The sequence below is a fragment of the Prionailurus bengalensis genome, chromosome B4 (genome assembly GCF_016509475.1).
Source record: "Prionailurus bengalensis isolate Pbe53 chromosome B4, Fcat_Pben_1.1_paternal_pri, whole genome shotgun sequence".
Taxonomy (NCBI): Eukaryota; Metazoa; Chordata; class Mammalia; order Carnivora; family Felidae; genus Prionailurus; species Prionailurus bengalensis.
The window spans coordinates 82,024,118-82,041,718 of NC_057358.1; the positions used below are offsets into that span (position 1 = coordinate 82,024,118).

General features: G+C 39.8%; 1 protein-coding gene across 1 annotated transcript; it reads left to right on the top strand.

Moving 5' to 3' along the window:
• The first annotated feature begins 2,344 nt into the window (after nucleotides 1-2,344).
• LOC122473638 (olfactory receptor 6C4-like) lies at nucleotides 2,345-3,283 on the top strand. The gene has a single exon (XM_043564275.1). It carries the CDS (start codon nucleotides 2,345-2,347, stop codon nucleotides 3,281-3,283), a length of 939 nt encoding a protein of 312 aa, XP_043420210.1.
• Nucleotides 3,284-17,601: the final 14,318 nt, after the last annotated feature.

The window sequence follows — 17,601 nt, forward strand, 5'->3', positions numbered from 1 at the left end:
AGGTGACCTGAGAGCTTAATAATAGCTACTGTCTCAAATGTTGTTGTAAGCATAAAATAAGAGGAATGGAAGTTGCTACAAATCTGCCCAGCTCAAGTAAACCACTCAAAAAACTGACATCGTTGCATTTTTTTTAACTATTGTTATCATCATTATTGTTTCAGTTCCCACAAGGCTTTTATCCTGTAACTGACACACTTGTGGCAACTTCCTCATGAGTCTGTTGGGAATAACATCCCCAGTTACCTGTCAAATGTTAATCCCCAACATTATTTCTTCTAAGGACTAACTAAAATTTTCTAGACCTGGGTCCCCAAAGCATAATTTATCCCTTAATGTCTCTGCTGAGTAAAGTAGATAAAGTGTGCATCACTCAAACTGGTACAAAATCACAAAGAAATCCACAACAAGTCTTTAGACAAAATGGAGAAAATGAGACTTTGAAGAATAAAGATTTCCATTAGCTTATATAAGGCAGCATTTTCAAGAATTATGGATCCAATTCTAATTTGAATCAACTGTAGAAAGAGCAGTAGCAAGTGAGAGCTAGAAACTATTTCTTTTCAAACCAGTGCTCAAGAATCTTGTATACTTTGCAAGAAAACACAGCATGGATCAGCATTAGAAAAGAAAGTATGTTACATCTTATTCTACTTTTTCATCCACATCTGACATCTCAATTTTGATTCATAGCATCGAGAGGTAAAATCCCTCATCATCTTTCCTGAGTATCAAAAGTGAGTACATCCACAGTCATCAATGTTACCCGGCTGTGGTGATGGATTAGAAAATCTGATTATGATTTCTACTTTTGTTTTCTAACATTAAAAATCTTGTTTTTTAGGGGTGCCTGGGTGGCATGGAGCCTACTTTTTAAAAAATCTTGTTTTTTAAAAAATGTTAATGACCAAAATGGGTATAACGTAAAAGGGAAAATCTCCCACCCTTTGTGCAGTAGCATTCCAGAAATAACTATCATTGACCATTTGGTATTCTTCCAGATTATTTCCGTGCACTTAGAAATATACATATAAATTTCCAGTTCCCTACACTGATAAAAATCACACTATATGTAATGAATACCAACCTGTTTATTTCACTAGGAATATATTGTAATCATATCCAAGCCAGTACAAATCAAATTTCCTATTTTATTCCAAATAGGAATGATCATAATTTACTTAGCCATTCACCCGTTGGTGGAATTTTTATTATTTATAGCTTTTCACTACTACAGTGATAAAATGAACATCTTTGAACAATTAAATATGTACACTTGTGCTGGCATTTATGTGAAATATGAATGTAAGTTTTTTAATGACAATATGGAGAAATTCTTCAAAGACCAAAAGCTGGTGAACAAAAGCCTGAGCCTCCCAGTCAGAACATGACATTTTCTGGACCTTATAGTCCAATGATAACAATGGTCCAAGTTCATGGATGGGCTCCACTGTGAATCTGTTCCAGATAAGCACCCAGTTCAGAAGACACCTTGATATTCCTTAGTTTCTGGGAATCTGGAAGATCACAACAAAAGGGAAATGCCCAAAAGGATTCTTGCATCTAGCAAGTTATTTCCTCGGAGGAATCCTAATTAATCTGTAAGGAACCAGTCTGACTCTTCCCTAGTTTTCTATACCAGAGTTGCATCTATGGCTTAGAGAGTTAAAGAGCATAAGAAGGGATCCAGATGCAGATAAACATTCCTCCCTGAATATTTAAAGGAGTTCAAGCAAGTTTTATTGGAATTATTAGCTGTTATCTCTCTCCTGTCAGTTAAAACTAGGAGAAAGGGATTCATACAGAAAAGAACTCAAAATTCCAAAGCTTTCTCAAGCCCTGCTGCCAGGCACAAAAGCTAGGACATGTAAAAAGAGCTATTCACTCCTGCATTGGAGGGTTGGGGATTGTTATCAGGCAGAGCAAAAGGATAGCAAAAGGATAGGACAGGTGCCAAATATGTGGGAGAGGACAGCAAATGAAGCAAACAGCTAAAGCATTAAGGCTGTTCTATAATAGGAAAGGAGTTGCATAGATATGAAAGGAAAAGTAAGATTAAGAGAATAAAAATTAAAATGCAGAGCATGCATTAAGAAGACCAAGTGGCCATGTGTTGTTCTAAGGAAAGGGTCTTAGAAATAAAGCCTCCTATATGGGAACTTTAGCAAATTTTGTGAAGGGCTAGATTGAAACACACATTCTCTTTGGGTCAGGTGGACAAAAGAATTTCCCATGAACAAATTCCATAGTAAATCCACATTCTCACTCAATATTTCTGAGATTTCTTGTCTTTCTCATCACTCATTTATCTCCTTCTCAGCTTCACAAGCAGCAAAGGTTAGCAATGAAAAACCAAACCTTTCTGACAGAATTCATTCTGCTGGGACTATCAGACATCCCGGAGATCCAACTTGTAATCTTTATATTTCTCTTCCTCACCTACATATTCAGCATCATTGGAAACCTGACAATCATCACCCTTACTCTATTGGATTCCCACCTCCAGACTCCCATGTATTTCTTCCTCCGGAATTTCTCCTTCTTAGAAATTTCCTTTACAACCACTTTTACTCCCAGGCTGCTGTTCAGCATCACAACTGGAAACAAGAGCATCAGCTTTGCTGGCTGCTTCACTCAGTACTTCTTTGCCATCTTCTTCGGAGCCACAGAGTTTTACCTTCTGGCTGCCATGTCCTTTGACCGCTATGTGGCCATATGCAAACCCCTGCATTACATGACCATTATGAGCAGCACAGTCTGCATCCAGCTGGTTCTCTGCTCTTGGTTGGCTGGATTCCTAATCATCATATCCCCAATCATCCTGACCAGTCAGCTGGATTTCTGTGCCTCCAACATGCTGAATCATTATTACTGTGACTATGGACCCCTCCTAGAAATATCTTGCTCAGACACAAGATTCCTGGAGCTGGTTGACTTTATCTTAGCAGTTGTGACCTTGGTGGTCACTCTGGTGCTGGTGATTCTCTCCTACACAAACATCATCTGGACCATTCTCAAGATCCCCTCAGCTCAGCAAAGGAAAAAGGCTTTTTCCACGTGTTCTTCCCACATGATTGTCATCTCCCTCTCTTATGGCAGCTGCATCTTCATGTACATAAAACCCTCAGCTAAAGAAGGAGTTGCCTTCAATAAGGGGATAGCTGTTCTCAATACTTCAGTTGCTCCTTTATTGAACCCATTCATTTACACCTTAAGGAACAAACAAGTAAAACAAGCCTTCAAGGATGTGACCAGAAAAATAGTGCATCTTTATTCATTTTAATGGCCTCAAAATCAATAGAAATTTTGAATGAAATTCTTGAAGGTACGCCAACTGATAACTTGAGCTTCTGATATCTCTTTTTTAATGTTTTTATTTATTTTTGAGGGAGAAAGAGTGCAAATGGGGGAGGGGCAAAGAAAGAGGGGGACAGAGGATCCAAGGCAGGCTCTGTGCTGACAGCAGAGAGCCCAATGCATGGCTCGAACTCATGAACTGTGAGATCATGACCTGAACCAAAGTCAGATGCTTAACTGACTGAGCCACCCAGGCGCCCCTGATATTCCTTTTAAAGTAATTTCTCATATGAATCGATCGTGAGCATGCATCAAAATTTTGTTTTAAATTTGCAAGCAAGAGAAAGATATTCAAAGATCCTTTTTCTGGTACATATAAGGGGGAAATTAAGGGGAAATGTTAGGGGGAAATAAGAGGGGAAATTAGGAAAATAATATTTTTGGACTACATATAAAAAAGAAGAATGATTAAAAATTATTTTGCTTATCATAAATCGGGTGATCAGCTGAATTTTTAAGTCTGTTTTCCCATGAAAAGCTATTAGTCTTACCAATCTCTATCAAAAAGTTGTAATCCCATTTTTTCAGAAATCCCTCCATACTTCCCAGAAAATATTATTCATTATGTCACACACACACACACAATTATACTTCAGATCATCTTTCTCAGGTTTTCAACTATTTGCTTTCTGAAGTTTCTCCCTCTGGCAGCTCTTAAAGGTTGCCTCTTTCTGGCATCTCCTATAGAAAATACTTCCTACTGTAAAGGACAGCATGGAATTTCATGATCATTCATAAGGACATTTATGACTCATTTGAGAGCTGAAATCAGAATGATTTGGATTCCATTTAAAGGAAAAATCAGACGAAGAGATTATCTTAGGCCATGTTGACAATGATTAAAATCTATAGAAGCTGGAGTGTGGCAAAGTGTGCCTGACTTTTAAAGAACACAGTAAATCCTTGGTTTTTGAGCATAATTCATTCTAGAAACATGCTTGCAATCCAAAGTACTTGTATATCAAGGTGAATTTCCCCATAAGAAATAAGGGAAACTCAGATGATTCGTTCTATAACCCAAAAATATTCATAAAAACGATTACAATACTGTAATGTAATACAATACAAAATAATCAAGAAAATACAAAATATAAAGAAAAATAAACAAATTAACCTGAATTTGCCTTTGAAAACCCTCATAGCTGGTATGAGGGAGACAAGAGAAAGGAGGGCTATTGTGTAGGACAACTTTCACTATCACTAACAGAATCACTGGTACCTATTGGCTCAATGGAATCTTTTACTTTTCATGCAGCTTTAGAAGCTATCCAATGACACTTGCTTCGCCTCCTTTTGAAGATTTCGTTGAAAAGTGATATTGCATTGTCGTTAAACAGATTCATCACTCACACCGCTACGGTCTTATTCGGGTGGTGCTTTTCTACAAAATTTTTCACTGTTTCCCACATTTTACACATCTTTCTAATCTCATTTGAAGCGAGGGATTCCCCCAACTTTTTCTCCTCCTCTGCAGACAAGATCTCCTCCATAACCTCTTGCTGTTGCTCACGATGCAACAGTTGGAAGCAAAAGTCAGATGCCAGTTGTGGGCACCTTCCAAAGTTCTATAAAATCACTGATTTCTGCCCAACACTGTGGCCTGAGACTGAGCATCCAAGCATGGGAGATGATCACCCACCATCCCGCAGTGAGAGACAGAGAAGAACCATTGTCTCAGTTGTGATCATGTGACATTCTGCATCACATACTACTCATATTGCAAGACATTGCTCATTTATCAAGTTAAAATTTATTAGAAATGTTTGTCCATCTTGTGTAACACTCAAAGAACAAGTTCCTCTCAATCCAAGGTTTTACTGTACATTTGTAGATGAGACTGAGGAAGTTGGAAGAGTTACAGATGCTACTTAGGGAGGCTTTAGGATACTATGGTCTATTAACTATCTCCACAACTTCCTGCAGTTCAAGTCCCTTGGCTGCCCCTCTTACTTTGCCAATCCTTCTGGTAAATGCTTCTGGCAGTCAAGTAGAGCCACATGGCCTCTACTCCTAAGGGCCCATTATCACCATGAAAATTAACAAGCCCAACTCTGTGACCATCTGTCCTACTATCATCCCTAGTGAATGAGTGTCATTATTGAATTTCTGGTGATGCTGATGTCCCTCTCAGCAGCATATTCCTTATGTCCTCAGTGAATGTATCCTATTGACCCTCCTGTAGAACAAATCTAGTGAATCTAATGCTCTTACATCACTCCATTATGCTTACCTCCTTCAGCCTTTTTATTCCTTCCATTACCATCCTTCAGGGAAAGTCAGGTATTTCCACATCACTCAGTGTTGTTGGAAATCACTTTTTCAGGTTCTAAAAGCCACCCCAGCAGTGAAATGGGGTTGCTGCTAAGATGCAAAATCCCACATCTTGAGGATGTCAATAAATTCTTCCTCAGCCAGTATTATATTCTGGGACCCTGACCAAAATCGAATCCCAAAGACACTTTTCTGACTTCTGCCAGTACAAGCTAGCCAACTCTTTCAATTTTTCTAGTGTATATGTTCTTCCCTCCTTCGCCAAGCCCAGTATGTCCTCAGACAGACTAGTTACCAGCCTGGCATCCAGGAGAAGAACTGAGGAAGAAGCATCTGGTGCCTTATAAGAGAGAGGCCTCAGAAGCATCTTTCAGCTAACTCTTGGTAGGGAAGAGTGGGCCACCTCTACAAATCCAAATTGTTAATAGCAAGCAACAAAGTCAAAATCCTCACAAGCATTCATCCATATGTGCCTTTTCCATGTTTCCAGTACCCATGTTTTCCCCATTAGGGTCTTGAGTTTCATGACTGATCTGCCTTGGATGAGCATTGAAATGTCTCTGGAGTTCTATACTTCTAACAAGTAGATCAACATGTCACTCAACTATGTCTGCCCTTCAACTACAGGAGATAAGGGCCTCTTTGTAATTTACAACATAAGTATACCCTCTGGCTCTCATTCATAGCCACTAACTGCTTGTTAACATCCCTTAACTCTCATTATCCCTCATCAAGGCATCAATATAACTTGGCAGTAACCAATCAACTCTACCATCTTTGTAGGCATTTATTTCCCTGTATTTTTCAAATGCCTACATCATCACATCTGCCACTGCATTCCCCTTCTCTGAGACATTTTTCCAGATCAACATCAGTGAATTTAGCAACTGAGCCACCACACTATACACAAGATATTACAAGCCCATAATGGAAGGATTTTGAAGATTATGGTGCACTGAAATTATTGATAGCAACAACAAAAACTAAATTCAGTTCAACTCCTGACTAGGATGAATAAACCTATCATTATCTTTACAGAATAAAATACACACCCATTTCTCCACTTCTCTATATAAATACTATTTATCTCCGTCTCTACTATTTGTCTACACGTAATGTCCAACATGCAATCAAAGATTACAATATAAGGGCACCTGAATGGCTCAGTCAGTTATGCGTCCAACTCTTGATTTTGGCTCAGATCATGATTTTGTGGTTTATTCGAGCCCCATGACGTACTCTGCACTGACAGAACAGTACCTGCTTGGGATTCTGCCTCCCTCTCTCTCTGTCCCTACCCCCCCCCAAAATAAATAAGTAAACATTTTTTAAATTATAATGCACACAAAAAAATCAAGAAGAAGGAATTCATTATCAAAACACAATTTGAACCTAACTCTGAGATGACACGTATGTTAGAATTATTAGTCAAGGACTATAAAATAATTACAATTGCTCTGTTAAAAGATTTAATGAGCAAAGTGGACAACACGCATGAACAGTTGGGAAACTTTAACAGAAAGAGAGAAAGTTTGTGTGTGTGTGTGTGTGTGTGTGTGTGTGTTTAGCATAATGGAACGCTAGCACTAACATATACGTGAACAAAAATAAAAAACTCTGTAATGGGTTCATAAGCCTACTGGACACAGTTTAGGAAAGAATCAGTGAAAGTGAATACAAGTCAACAGAAATTATCCAAATTAAGTACAAAGAGAAAAAAGTATGGGAAAAAAAGTAGACCATTTCAGAGCAATGGGACAATATAAAACACTCAAAAATATGTGCAATAGAACTCCCTAAAGAAAAGAGAAAATTGGGCAGAAAGAAATATCTGAAGTGATGTCAGGTAATTTTCCAATCGTAATGAAAGAAAACAAAACACAGACCCAAGAAAACCAGAGAACCCATTGCAGAATATCAGCATGAATGATACACACAAACATCTCTCTCCCCGCCCCGCCCCTCTCTCACACACACACACTTAGATATATCATATAAAACTTACAAAAACCAAAATAAGAATATTTGATGAAATCATTCCAAAAAAAAAACAAACTACTCATTAAAAAAAACAAGCATGAGAATTTCAGTAGATTTCTCAAAAGAAATTATTCCACCCGGAAGACAATGGTATGGCAGCTTTAAAATACTGGGAAGAGGGGCGCCTGGGTGGCGCAATTGGTTAAGAGTCCGACTTCAGCCAGGTCACGATCTTGCGGTCCGGGAGTTCGAGCCCCGCGTCACGCTCTGGGCTGATGGCTCAGAGCCTGGAGCCTGTTTCCGATTCTGTGTCTCCCTCTCTCTCTGCCCCTCCCCCGTTCATGCTCTGTCTCTCTCTGTCCCAAAAATAAATAAACGTTGAAAAAAAAATTTTTTTTAATACTGGGAAGAATTCTATTGACCTAGAATTCTATGCCCAGTGAAAATGTCTTTCAAAAATTAAGGCACAATAAGGAATCTTCAAAGAAAAAAAAAAAAGGCAAATCAAAACTACAATGAGATATCATCTTTCACTTGTCAGAATGGCTAAAATCAAAAACACAAGAAACAACAAGTCTTTGGCAAGGATATGGAGAAAAGGGAACACTCATGCACCATTAGTGGAAATTCCACAGTGGTGTGGCTGCTGTGGAAAACAGCATGGAGATTCCTCAAAAAGTTAAAAATAGAACTACCTTATGATCCAACAATTGCACTCCTAGGTATTTACCCAAAGAATACAAGAACACTGAATAAAAGGAATAAATATAGGGATGTCTGGGGGGCTCAGTCAGTTAAATGTCTGACTCTTGGTTTTGGCTCAGGTCATGATCTTGCAGTTCATGGGTTCAACCTCCCCATTGGGCTCTGTGCTGAGATAACAGCATTTACTCTCTCTTCCTCTCTCTCTGTCCCTTCCCTGCTTGTGTCCTCTCTTTCTTCCTCTCTCTCTCAAAAATAAATAAATGAACTTTAAAAAAAGGAATACATGCACCCCTATGTTTATAGCACCATTATTTACAATAGCCAAGATATGGAAACAGCCCAAGTATCCATCAATTGATGAATGGATAAAGAAGATGTGTGATACACACACACACACACACACACACACACACACATACACAAAGAGAACATTTATTCAGCCATTAAAAAGAATGAAATCTTGTCATTTGCAATGACATAGCTGGAGCTAAGCAAAATAAGTCAGTCAGAGAAAGACAAATACCAATGATTTCACCCATATGTGGAATTTAAGAAACAAAACAAACAAGCAAAGGGAGAAGGAAGGAAGGAAGGAAGGAAGAGAAAAATCAAGACACAGACTCTTAACCATAGAGAACAGACCAATGGCTACCAGAGGAGGTGGGTGGAGGGATGGGTTAAATAGGTGATGGGGATTAAGAAATGCACTTGTGACGGGGCGCCTGGGTGGCTCAGTCAGTTAATCGGCCGACATCAGCTCAGGTCATGATCTAGCGGTCCGTGAGTTCGACCCCCATGTTGGGCTCTGTGCTGACAGCTCAGAGCCTGGAGTCTGTTTCAGATTCTGTGTCTCCCTCTCTCTGACCCTCCCCTGTTCATGCTCTGTCTCTCCCTGTCTCAAAAATAAATAAAACGTTAAAAAATTTTTAAAAAAAGAAAAGAAATGCACTTGTGATGAGCACAGAGTGATGTATGGAGGTGTTGAATTACTGTATTTTACACCACCTGAAACTAATATAACACTTTATATTAACTAACTGGAATTAAAATAAAAGCTTTTTTAAAAAAAAAAGTTGACAGAAAATGCCGTGGAGTTATTTCTAGACAGTGTATTGTAAGTCCTAGAGGGTGAATGGGGTAATAGATAAAATGTCAGCAATGTTCTGATCTCAAGGCTATTGAATGCAATAGCATTATGAGATACAGAGCTCCATGATCCCCCAAAAAACAGCTTATACACAACACTTGCTGTAACTCCCTGACATTCCTTGAAACCACATGCACTCCCTTCATGCCTTCATGTAGCCACCAAATATATGTCTGGCTAATGTCTAAAGATCTTTTGTGTTATGGTCTTTCATCCATTTTAATTTTATTTTTGTATATGGCATAAGAAAGTGGTGTATGGTGTAAGAAAGTGGTCCAGTTTCATCCTTCTGCATGCTGCTGTCCAGTTTCCCCAACACCATTTGCTGAAGAGACTGTCTTTTTTCCATTGTATATTCTTTCCTGTTTTGTCAAAGATTAGTTGGCCATAGAGTTGTGAGTCAATTTTTGGATTTCTATTCTGTTCCATATATCTATGTGTCTGTTTTTGTGCCAGTACCATACCATCTTGATGATTTGTAAGATAGCTTGAAATTCAAAATCGTGATGCCTCCAGTTTTGTTTTCTTTTTCAAACTTTCTCTGGCCATTCAGAGTCTTTTGTGGCTCCATACAAATTTTGGGGTTGTTTCTTCTAGTTCTGAGAAAATGCTGTTGGTATTTTGACAGATATTGCATTAAATGTGTAGACTGCTTTGGACAGTATAGACATTTTAACAATGTTTGCTCTTCCAATCCATGAGCATGGGATGCTTCCACAGAGCACACATTTTTCAGAATACACATGGAACATTCTCCATAAGATCACATATTAGGTCACATATTAGGCTCAACAAATACAAAAAGAATGAAATCATACCATGCACCTTTTTTGACCACAACACTATGACACTAGAAGTCAACCACAAGAAAAAATCTGGAAAGACCACAAATACATGGAAGTTAAACAACATGCTACTAAACAATGAATGAAGCAACAAGGAAATAAAAAAAATAAATGACAAGAATACATGGAAACAAATGAAAATGAAAACAAAACAGTCCAAAACCTTTGGGATGCGGCAAAAGTGGTCCTAAGAGGGAAGTATATACTAATACAGGTCTAACTCAGGAAGCAAGAAAAATATCAAATAAACCACCTAACCTTACTCCTAAAGGAGCTAGAAAAGAACAACAAATGAAGCCTAAAGACAGAAGAAGCAAGGAAATAATAAAGATTAGAGCAGAAATAAATGATATAGAAACTAAAAAATATAATAGAACAAATCAAAAAGGGAACTAGTTCTTTGAAAAAATTAATAAAATTGATAACTTCTAGCATGACTCATCAAAAAGAAAAGAGGAAGGACCCAACTATATAAATCATAAATAAGAGAGGAGAAATCATAACCAACACCACAGAAATACAATTATAAGAGAATATTGTAGGGGCGCCTGGGTGGCTCAGTTGGTTGGGTGGCCGACTACAGCTCAGGTCATGATCTCGCAGTCTGTGAGTTCGAGCCCCACATCGGGTTCTGTCCTGAGAGCTTAGAGCCTGGAGCCTGCTTCCGATTCTGTGTCTCCCTCTCTCTCTGCCCCTTCCCTGCTTGCTGTCAGACATTCTCTCTCTCTCTCTCTCTCTCTCTCTCTCTCTCTCTCTCTCTCTCTTAAAAATAATAAACAATAAAAAAAACTTTAAAAGAGAGAATATTGTAAAAAACTACATGCCAACAAATTGGACAACCTAGAAGAAATGGACAAGTTCCTAGAAACATATATACTACCAAAAGTGAAACAAAAAGAAATAGAAAACCTGAACAGACCAATAACCAGCAACAAAATTGAATCAGTAATCAAAAAACTCCAAACAGAAGTCCAGCACCAAATGGCTTCAAAGGCAAATGTACCAAAAATGTACCAAATGTTTAAAGAAAAATTAATACCTAATTCTTCTCAAACTACTCCAAAAAATACAAGAGGAAGGAAAAATTCCAAATCATTCTATGAAGCCAGCATTACCCTAATTCCAAAAACAGATAAAAACACTACAGGAAAAGGGAATTACAGGCCAAAATCTCTGACGAATCTATTTGCAAAATTCTAGCACACCAAATCCAACAATACATTACAAAAAATCATTCACCACAATCAAGGGAGATTTATTCCTGGGTTGCAAGTGTGGTTCAATACTCACAAATCAATCATCATGACACATGAGTTTGAGCCCCACTTTGGGTTAGCTTGAGTCCTGCTTTGGGCAAAAAACATGAGCCCTGCTTTGGGTGAGCCCCACTTGTCTCTCTCTCTGTTCTCTCTCTCTCTTTCTCTCTCTCTCTCTCTCTCTCTCTCTGCCCCTCACTCACTTGCACCCCCTTTCTCTCTCAAAAAAAAATGTCTAAACTACCCAAAGCAATCTACCCATTTAATGCAATCCCTATCAAAATATCAACAACATTTTTCTCAGAGCGAGAACAATCATTCCTAAAATTTGAATGGAACCACAAAAGACCCCAAAGAGCCAAAGCAACCTTGAAAAAGGAAAACAAACCCAGAGACTGGGAGGAGGGAGATTTGGGGGAGTGTTTATTAAAGAGTAATGGGGGCACCTGGGTGGCTCAGTCAGTTGAGAGTCCGACTTCAGCTCAGGTCGTTATCTCACAGCTCATGAGTTCAAACCCCACGTCAGGCTCTGTGCTGACAGCTCGGAGCATGGAGCCTGCTTTGGATTCTGTGTCTCCCTCTCTCTCTGCCCCTAACTCACTCGCATCCTGTCTCTGTCTCTCTCAAAAATAAATAAACATTAAAAAAAATTTTAAGGGTAAATTGTTTCATGTTGTAGGAAATGAATTAGTCCTAGAGATCTACTATACAGTATAGTACCAATAATGAACTATATTTAAAAATTTGTTAAAAGAGTAGTTCTTATGTTAAATACTCTTATCACAAGCAAAAAAATAAAAACAGGGAGACAAGGATACTTTTAGAGGTGACAGTTAGGCTTATTGCACTGTTCATGGTGACTTTTCATAGTATATACTTCAAACTCATCAAGATGAATACATTACATACATATAACATTTTTGTATGTTAATCATACCTCAACATAAATAAATAAGTATACATACATACATACATACATACATAATAAACTTCCACCTTAGAATCTATATTCAATTAAGGTATCCTAAAAAACTAAAGATTATTATTTCTGGTTCCAGCAAAGATGAAGTAGAAGCATTCCTCACAGATATTACAACTAAAAAACCTGGAGAGAACACAAGCAAGCATAAGAAGGCTGTGAAAGAAGGAAGACTACCTAGGGACCTCAAGAATTGAGGAACAACATGCCAGTGAGACTCCTGGGTTTTCTATCAACTCTCATATATCCCAGATAGAGAACTTAAGAAGCTTCCAATCCAGAACTATCAACAGGCACAAAAATATAAAAACTCCCCAAAAAAGGCTATTTCTCCTAACCAAAGGACCAGGAGAAAGATGAGCTAACAATGGAGAACCTCTGGGGAATAGCTTCCCTACTCCAGTGAAACACCAACAATAAAAATACACACCCCAACCTTTGCAGCTTCAGCAGAACCAGACAGGGAGTTGATTTTCAATTCCGCCTTCCCACCCTGCATAAGTGGTATTGCAATGATTTCCCACACCTAGCAATGTTGGCTGGTCTCAGAAGATAGCTATCTTCCATCTCATAACTGGCTGTAGCAGGTGGTTCTCTAATTCCTCCATCAGATAGTATCAGCAGGGCCAAAAGTGGAGTAGATCGCCCATCCCCTACACAATGAAAGCATCTCACTCTGCTTTCCCAGGCAGGATGCTGTCAGTGGGCTGAGTGGGAAGCTGATCTTTCATTCTCATCCAGTGGAAATAGGGAATGCTTCAACTCCCTCTGCAGAGTAGTATCAGCAGGTCCAGTGTTGAGCCAGCCTCCACTCCCACCTGGAGGTGGTGTCATTTGAAGCTACATTCTACTTTCTTCCACCCTTTCTGTCATTGGGGTCCAAGGGGAACTGAAACTCCACACCCACCTGAGAGCAACAAGACTGAATGAGGCAGTACTAAATAGGACTAGTCAACACTCTGGCCCTCTACAGTGTGAAGCCAGTGGGGAGCTAAGCCTCTACTCCCATCTGGCATTAACAAGTCAGAATGATGTTGTGTGAGGCAGAGGTAGTGTGAGATCTTCTTCTTCTTCCCTGTGTGAGCAGGGCCCAGTGGAGAGCTGACCCTCCACCTCTATCTACCATCAATGATATGGAATGAAGTGGTGTGAGATGGGCTAGTTGGCCTCCCCACTCACCCACTTCCCCTGGCCAGCAAAGATTAGCATGGAACTAGGAAGCCCGACTCTGCAGCAACAAAGTGGTATGAGTCAGATCTCTCTTTGCCTCTCCCTGATGATAGCAGGGTCTAGTGATGGGGTTAACTGTACAGTTCCACTTAAAGGCAAAAAGACAGTGTGAATCAGCACCCTACTTTCAGTGTGAAGGTGTCATCAAGGCTGAGAAGGAAGCTGAACTTCCACTTCACCCTACCCATCTGGAATGAGGCAGCATGAGTAGAGTGTTCACTTTTTTCAGGATCGTGTTGGCAGGGCTCAGCAAGAGGCTGAACATACGCAATCACATGCCCTTGTGCTTCACCTCATCAAAGAGACCAACTGCTAAAAAAATAAATAAATAAAATAGTATGTAGGGTTCAGAATATTATAATAAAATATCAAAAATACAATCCAAAATTGCTCATCACACAAAGAACCAGAAGTACCACAATTTGAATGAAAAAGACAATTAATAGATGCCAACACTGGGATGAATCAAATTTCAGAATTATCTCATATGGATTTTAAAGCACCCATTATAAAAATGCTTCTCTTAATTGTGGTTTCTCTTAAATAAATGAAAACACAGAAACTCTCAAAAAGAAATTAAAGTTATTAAAAGGAACCAAACAGGGGCGCCTGGGTGGCGCAGTCGGTTAAGCGTCCGACTTCGGCCAGGTCACAATCTCGCGGTCCGTGAGTTCGAGCCCCGCGTCGGGCTCTGGGCTGATGGCTCAGAGCCTGGAGCCTGTTTCCAATTCTGTGTCTCCCTCTCTCTCTGCCCCTCCCCCATTCATGCTGTGTCTCTCTCTGTCCCAAAAATAAATAAACGTTGAAAAAAAAATTAAATAAATAAAAGGAACCAAACAGAAATTATAAAACTTTAAACACAATAACAGAAATTTTGAATACTCACTGGATGACCTCATGACTGAAGATACAATCAGTGAACTAGAGACAGATCAGTAGCGTTTACCCAACTGGAACAAAAGAGAGTATATACATTTTTTTAATGAACAAAGCTAGTCAGTTGAGCCTCCAACTTCTGCTCGGTCATGATCTCATGGTTCATAAGTTTGAGCCCCACATTCGAGATGCTGTCATTGTGGTGCGTGATTTGTATCCTGGGTCCCCCTCTCTCTCTCTCTCTCTCTCTCTGCCCCTTCTCTGCTCATGCTCTCTTTCTCAAAAATAAATATTTTTTAAAAATGAACAAAGCCAATTATCACCAAGATACTAGCAAATTGAATTCAACAGTACATGAAAAGAATTATTCACCATGAACAAGTGAGATTTATTCCTGGGTTGCAAGGCTGGTTCAATATTCACAAACCAATCAACATGATACACCATATTAATAAAAGAAAGGATAAGAACCATATGATCCTGTAAATAGATGCAGAAAAAGCGTTTTACAAAAATAGCATCCATTCTTGATAAAGACATAGGTGGCAGGGGCACCTGGGTGGCTCTGTTGGTTGGGCATCTGACATCAACTGAGGTCATGATCTCACAACTCATGACTTCGAGCCCTGCATCAGGTTCTGTGTTGACAGCTCAGAGCCTGGAGCCTGCTTCAGATTCTGTGTCTCCCTCTCTCTCTGACCATTCTCTGATCACATTCTATTTGTCTCTATTTCAATAATAAATAAATGTTAAAAAAAATTTTTAAAACCCTAAATAAACTAGGGATAGATGGAACATACCTCAACATCATAAAGGCCATATACAGCTAACATACAGACCCACAGCTAATATCATCCTCAATGGGGGAAAACTGAGAGCATTTCCCCTACCATCAGGAACAAGACAAGGATGCCCACTCTCACCATTACTATTTAACATAGTACTTGAAGTCTTCTCCTCCATAATCAGACAAGAAAAAGAAATAAAGGTTGGGGCACCTGGGTGGCTCAGTTGGTTAAACATCCAACTTTGGCTCAGTTCATGATCTCACAGTTAGTGAGATTCAGCCCCATATCAGGCTCTGCACTGAAAATGTGGAGCCTTCTTGGGATTCTCTCTCTCTCTGCCTCTCTCTCTCCCTCTCTCTAAATAAATAAACTTTTTCCAAAACAAAATCTTTGAAAAATACAGAGGGCATACAAATCAACAACGAAGAAGTCAAATTTTCACTATTTTCAGATGACATGATACTGTATGTAGAAAACCCAAATGAATCCACCAAAACATTGCTACAACTAATACATGAATTCAGCATGGTTGCAGAGTACAAAATCAACATGCAGAAAACTGCTGCATTTCTATACAACAATAACAAAGCAGCAGAAAAAGAAATCAAGAAATAAATCCCATATACAATTGCACTAAAAACAGTAAGACCTTAAATATAAACCTAATTAAAGAGGTAAAAGATCTGTACTCTGAAAACTATACAAGACTTATGAAAGATATCAAAGAGGATACAAAGAAATGGAAAGGCATTCCATGCTCATGGATTGGAAAAACATTGTTAAAATTTCTATACTACCCAAAACAATCTACACATTTAATACAATCGTTATCAAAATACCAACAGCATTGTTTCTTAGAGCTAGTACAAACCATCCTAAAATGTGTGTGGAACCACAAAAGGCCCCAAGTAGCCAAAGTAATTCTGAAAAGAAAAACAAGGGAGGGGCCAGCAGAACAGCATGTAAGGTTTTTTTCATCTCTCATCCCTGAAATGCAGCCAGATCAACACTAAACCATCTTGCACACCTAGAAAACTGATTTGAGGATTAACACAACAATCTACACAACCTGAACCACAGAACTCAGCAGGTATGCAGCATGGAGAGGTGAACTGGAGGAGAGAGAAGCCACAGAGGGCAGGGAGCTGTTTTTGCTTGTGGAGAAAAAGCAGAGATGGGGGGAGAGTATGGGAAAAGCACCCCCCCCCCAAAAAAAAGCAGTTGGAGAGAAAGTGGGAAAGTAGAAAGAGCCACAGAGACTAAACAAGGAGAAAGGAGAAAGGAGAGGGTTTAAATTCCAGTAAGACTCCATAAACAGGGAGAGTGTAGTCTAAAACTCCACAGCTTGGTACCTGGTGGTGCTCTGTGGGAAGGGTGAATCCCCAGGAGCAAAGAGAAAGGTCTGAGGGGTCCTTGGGCCACGTGGGGAGAAGCGGTTCCCCTGCTGGGAGGACTTTGGGTAGAGGCCATGCAGCAACCCCAAGGCAAAGGTCCCAGCGAACCCCAAAGAACAACCACATTTGCTAGTGTTGGAACAAAGACATTAAGGGTAAAGCTTGGTGCCAGATGTGTGTTGTGATTTTCCATAAACCCTGAAATTCTGCAGCTAGAAGATCGTGCAAACTTTTTCTGGGGTGGGCTGGCACCCAGCTGCAGTCTCTGGGCATCAGCAGCAGCACAGTCTCACGAACTTTCCCGGAAGTGGGCTGGCACCTGGCCATTGCTCAGCGCGACTCTCCCCCTGAAGGTCTGAGCATGTCAAAGCTGCAGTCCTCAGAAGTGAGGGGTTAGGAAACACAGCCCCATTTGGGATAAAACTCAGGAGACAGGTGCCACCACGCAGACTGATGGCTTGGTCACAGACAGTGTAGAAGCAGGGAGTGTAGGGAAGCCAGAGACAAAGGTGGGGGTGCTTGGCTGCCAGTTGTGGAGAGCACAAAGTTCTGATACTAGACTGGGTAGCTGGGTGACACCATGTTCACCCTCCCACACATGTGCATACACACCTACACAAGCCACAGCAATTCGCCCCAGTAGGCTAAGCAGCCCATCTAGTGGAGGACAGAGCCATTACACTAAACCCCGCCCAAATGGGCCAAGAGAGCTCTTCACAAACACGTCTCTCCACCTGCTTAGTTTATGGAGATAAAGTGCTTCATAGCTTGAC

Bases quoted from the DNA above. Each gene is read 5' to 3' on its own strand.
- LOC122473638 (XM_043564275.1), top strand. From the start codon at position 2,345: ATGAAAAACCAAACCTTTCTGACAGAATTCATTCTGCTGGGACTATCA.